At 40.3% G+C, this 5,398-nt stretch overlaps 1 protein-coding gene across 1 annotated transcript; it reads left to right on the plus strand.

Annotated features, from left to right (window-relative positions):
- Positions 1–4,591: 4,591 nt before the first annotated feature.
- On the plus strand, positions 4,592–5,164 carry LOC118348488. The gene has a single exon (XM_035690286.1). It carries the CDS (start codon positions 4,592–4,594, stop codon positions 5,162–5,164), a length of 573 nt encoding a protein of 190 aa, XP_035546179.1.
- Positions 5,165–5,398: the final 234 nt, after the last annotated feature.

The raw sequence follows: 5,398 nt of genomic DNA on the forward strand, positions 1-5,398 counted from the left end.
CTTGGAACCAGGTGTTCCCAATTTTGGTTGGAGGTGATCGAAGAACCCCAACAGAAGTAAAATTACCTAAAGGGAAACCAAAATGCTACAACTCTAATTTACAGTAACGTTAGCAGATCAGATATCTCACATGAGACACACAGATAGTCTTCTCTATGGAGAAAGACCAAGTGAAGGAAAAAGTCTCGGCTCACTCTACTGAGTGAGGGAGGAGGAGTCTTCCCTAGCGTTATTACTTATAAGGCTAGGGTCGGTGACAATGGACAAGTTGGAGAAATGGTGGGATAAACTTCATCTCATGGAGGAGGAGAATGAGGTAATTTAGGTGAATGCAGAATACATGAGCACAGTGACAGAGGAGGGGAATAAAAGCCTGGTGGGAAAACTATTATCTTATCAAAAAGTGAACAAAGAGGTGATTAAATCAACTATGAACAAGATCTGGAGATTGGGAGGTTTGTTCATGTTCTATGATATTGTTCCAAATATGTTTGTAGAAACTTTTGAGAATCAAAAGGATAGACAGAGAGTGTTGGAGGGAAAACCATGGTCATTCGATAACCAGTTGTTTGTATTGAATCCTTTTGATGGTCTTACTCCTCCTTAGAAGATGAGCTTCGACTATGAAGAGTTAAGGGTACATCTAAACAATCTACCATTGGCATGTATGTCGCAAGAAATGGGGATGCTGCTTGAAGCAACGACTGGAATTGTGAAAGGAGTAGATATAAAGGAAGATGGGATTGGGTGGGGAAGTTATTTACGAGTAAAAATCGAAATAGACCTGAGGAAAAGAATTACAAGGGGTCAAACCACTAATGTATTGGGCAATAGAATCTGGATTCCTTTGAGCTATGAGAAACTCCTTAAATTGTGTTTCAAATGTGGGAAAATCTGTCATGGAGTATAAGGATGTATGGGTATGGAAGGGAGCAATGATAAACCCCAATATTTGGTATGCCTTCGTGCTAACCATACTGGAAAGGGGAAGTCCTCTGAGACTTTCAGTAACAAGTATAGTGAAAGAATGGGCGATAGTGATTGGAATTTCAATAATGATTCTATAAATGATGAAGGTGGGGCTAACGAAGATAATACCATTACACAGGGTGGTATGGAGGTAAGCGTGGTTGAGAAGGAGACAAAGTGGTTGGAAAAAGGGTCGCTGGACTCAAAGGGAGGAGATGAACTGAAGGTGTTTGATAAAAATATTGAAAGAGGGGAGGGAGAGGAGAGGTATGACAGGGGAGGGATGCCAATTGAGGAGCTCCTAGTGACTAGTGTTGTGACTGTTTTCAGCATCTCGATCATGGCAAAGAGATGGCTGAGAATCATGGAGGTGTGGAGAGGAGAAGGTGGAAGAGAAGGGCAAGAGTTGTGGGGAAGAAAGGTGAAGGAGACTCAGTAATAGGAGAAAAACGCAGATTGAGGAGTGAGGTCTCTAAGGAATGCCGTAAGGGACTATTGAAAAAAGGAAGATTACATGATGAGGATGGGGCATCTAGGAGGAATATGCTATTGGTGCCACCAACATGGTCTTCATTTGGTGAAGGAAAAGAAACCCAATATGGTCTTCTTAATGGACACAAAGTTAGTAGCATGTAAATTTGAGAGTATCAAAATGAAATTGGGATGGGCAAGATGTTTTGTTGTTGACTCGATGGGAAGAAAATAGGGCTTGGCATTGATATGGTGCAGGGAACTGGATGTGGAGATAATCAATTTTTCCCAATATCATGTTAATGCTACTATTATAAGTGAAGAGAAGAAGTTGTCTTGGCTGTTTACTGGCTTCTATGGGCATCCCAAGGTTAGTAAATTGAAAGGAACATGGGATTTATTTTTCTTTGCTAAATCCTTCAATTGGGAAGCCATGGTGTGTAATTGGGGATTTTAATGAGGTTTTGTCTCAAGATGAAAAGGTGGGGGGGAAACCAAGGCCAGATGCTCAGATGGAAGAGTTTAGGAAAGCTTTAGAAGAAAATAGTATTTTTGACTTGGGATGGAAGGGAAATAAATACACTTCGAGTAATAAGCATGTAGATAGTACCTTTACAGAGGAGAGGCTTGATAGTGCTGTTGCTAATCTCCAATGGTTTGAAATTTTCTGTGATAGAGTAGTGGAAGTTCTAACAGTAGCTCAGTCTGACCATAAGACATTGCTTTTAGATTTCAGACAACAAAATTCAGTTAAAAAGAATAAGAGAAGACTATTCAGATTTAAAGCAAAGTGGACAAGGGATGAGGAAGGAGAATCGATGGTGGAAGGGGCTTGGGAGAGGTCAGGTGCAAATCAACATCCATTTAGAAATGTGCAAGGAAAGCTGCATAGGTGTAGGGGTGACCTAATCAGGTGGAGTAAGTCGAGAGATAAGGAGGCTGAGTTGATTCTGAAGCATAAAACTGAGACGTTGAAGAGGGAACAGGAAAATGAGGGGCCACATAATGTTGAGTTGATTAGAAGTCAGCAAGAAGAGATTGGATATTTGTTGGAGCAAGAGGGCTTAAAGTGGAGACAAAGAGCAAAGAGAACATGGTATCAATTAGGAGACAAAAACACCAAATTCTTCCACTCATGCGCCACTCAAAGGAGGACGAAAAACCAGATAAAGGAAATAAAAAGTGCCCGGGGCAAAATGGAGACCAAGCAAGAAGGGATAGAAGAGGTTTTTTATGACTATTTAAATTCCATATTCTGTTCAACACAACCAACAACTGAAGCTAATGAGGAGTGTCTAAAGGAGCTTGAGCCGAGTGTAATTGGTCAGATGAATGCATAGTTACAGAAAGAATTTACAAGACTTGAGGTGGAGAAAGCTTTGAAGCACATGGGGTCACTGAAATCCCCTGGCCCTGATGGCTATGGAGCTTGTTTCTATCAAGCGTATTGGAGTACTGTGGGGGAGGAGGTGAGTAGGGCAGTGTTGTGTTTCCTAAATAGGGAGGGAGAGATGGATGAATGTGTTAATAATACTTTTTTAGCTTTGATCCCTAAAGTTAAAAACCCCTTTGTTGCTAGTGAATTCTGACCAATTAGCTTATGTAATGTGCTATATAAGCTTGCCCCAAAGACACTTGCTAATAGGTTGAAGAAAGTACTTCCTATTATTATTTCCTACAACCAAAGTGACTTTATACCGGGAAGACTCATAATAGATAACGTGATGATAGCCTATGAATCTTTGCACACGATGAAGACAAGAAAAAAAAGGAAGGATTGGCAGCATAGCTCTAAAGTTAGATATGTCAAAAGCCAATGATAGGATAGAATGCAGATACTTGGAGGCAGTAATGAGAAAGTTGGGATTTGGTGACAGATGGGTCTCTTTGATTATAAAGTGTGTTACTACTATGACATACTCAATCCTTGTTAATGGGGAACTTGGGAAAACTCTAAAACCAACAAGGGGAATAAGACAAGGGGATCCCATATCCCCCTACTTATTTATCTAATGTGCAGACGGGTTAAGTTCTCTGATTAATACAACTGGTGGTAGAGGAGAAATAAGGGGAGTGACTGTCGCAAGAGGATGAATAAGGATCAATCACCTACTATTTGCTGACGATTGTATAATTTTTGGGAGAGCAAAGGTAGATGAGTGGATGAAGATTAAAGAACTACTGAAGAAATATGAGCAAGCCTCGGGTCAGCGTTTAAATATGCAGAAAACTTCTATGTTTTTATGTTCAACCACTGTTGGAGCTACTAGAGTACAAATTTAGAGGGCAGCAGGGGTATCCATATGTGGAAGTTATGAAAAATATATTGGCCTCCTAACCATGGTTGGTAGATCAAGGTATATCACTTTCAGGAATTTGAAGGAGAAGGTTTGGGCTAAACTAAGTAGCTGTAAGAACTCATTCCTATCACAGGAAGGAAAAGAAATATTATTGAAAGCAATGGCTCAAGCAATACCCACATTTACTATCAGTGCATTTTGACTACCACAAAGGCTATGTAAAGAAATAGCATCCCTCTTGGCAAGATTCTAGTGGGGCCATAAACAAAATGAAAAGAAAATTCAATGGAGAAGTTGGTTTAATATGGGAGAATAAAACAATAATCGGGGATTGGGCTTCTGAGATTTAGAGTGTTTTAACGAGGCAATGCTTGCAAAGCAGTGCTGGAGAAAACTGAAGCAACCTGATTCCATAGTGGCTAAGGTAATGAAAGAGAAGTATTTTAAAAAGGTGGGGGATAGTTGACGCTAAATTGGGGTGTGGGCCTTCCTTTATATGGAGAAGCTAGTGGTCATCTATGGGGTTAGTGAAAGAGGGGCTGCTGTGGGGAGTGGGAGATGGAAGCAAAATTCATATTTGGAGGGATAAGTGGTTGCCAACTCAAACTTCTCACTGTGTGCAATCTGCCATTAAAAATCTGTCTGCTGATTCAAAGTTGCAGTAACTTATTGACACTGAAGCTGGCGTGTGGAAGAAGGACCTGATATTTGACACTTTCAATGGTGAGGAAGCTGAAACTATCTATTGTATCCCTTTGAGTAGATGGGGAACAATGGACAGATAGATGTGGGGGTGCTCTAAGGATGGTAAGTTCTTGATAAAGAGTGTCTATCTTCTAGAATGAGAAAAAATGAGGAAGAGGAAAAGGGAAACTTCAAATGGAAATAATGCAGGAAATGTGTGGAAGTTGATATGGGGTTTAAATGTTCAAAATGTGGTGAAGCACTTCCTGTGGAAGGCAACTCATAACGTGCTACCAACAAAACAAAACCTATATAAGAAGCAAATCACTGAGTCTGATTGCTGTCCAATTTGTGAGAGGGAACCCGAGACAATTATGCATGTTGTGTGGAGTTGCCCAGCTGCCTCAGATGTTTGGGTAGAGAACGACAGTCCAGTGAACAAATGGTACAGTTCAGATTATGAGTTTATGGATTTGTGGGTGAAACTAAATGCATTTATCAAAGAAGAGAAGGTGGAGGTGGTAGCTTGTATTATGAGGAAGATATGGATGAGAAGAAATTTACTATTATTTGAAAAGAAATTTTATCACTCGAGGAATCTTATTTCTGCTGCAACCCAGGGACTAAGGGAGTTCAAGCTTTCCCAGGACCAACTACAGAAAACTCAGATGCAAGGGAATGTGGATAGAAGTGTTATTAAATGGGAAAAACCAGAGGAAATGGTAGTGAAAGCAAATTGAGATGCTGTTGTGGATGCCAAAAATAATAGGTGGGAATTGTAGTGGCTGTTAGGGATTCAAATGGTGAGTTACTTGCTTGCCTCTACTCTAGTTTTGTTCATAATAGAAATTTGAGTGTGGCTGAAGCTTTGGGTTTAAGGAGGGCTGCAATATTATGTACTGAATTGGGGCTATCAGAGGTGATGTTGGAAGGGGATTCAAAGTTAATAGTGAATGCTACAAATAGTGGGGAGG

The sequence above is a fragment of the Juglans regia genome, chromosome 1 (assembly GCF_001411555.2).
Source record: "Juglans regia cultivar Chandler chromosome 1, Walnut 2.0, whole genome shotgun sequence".
Classification (NCBI taxonomy): Eukaryota; Viridiplantae; Streptophyta; class Magnoliopsida; order Fagales; family Juglandaceae; genus Juglans; species Juglans regia.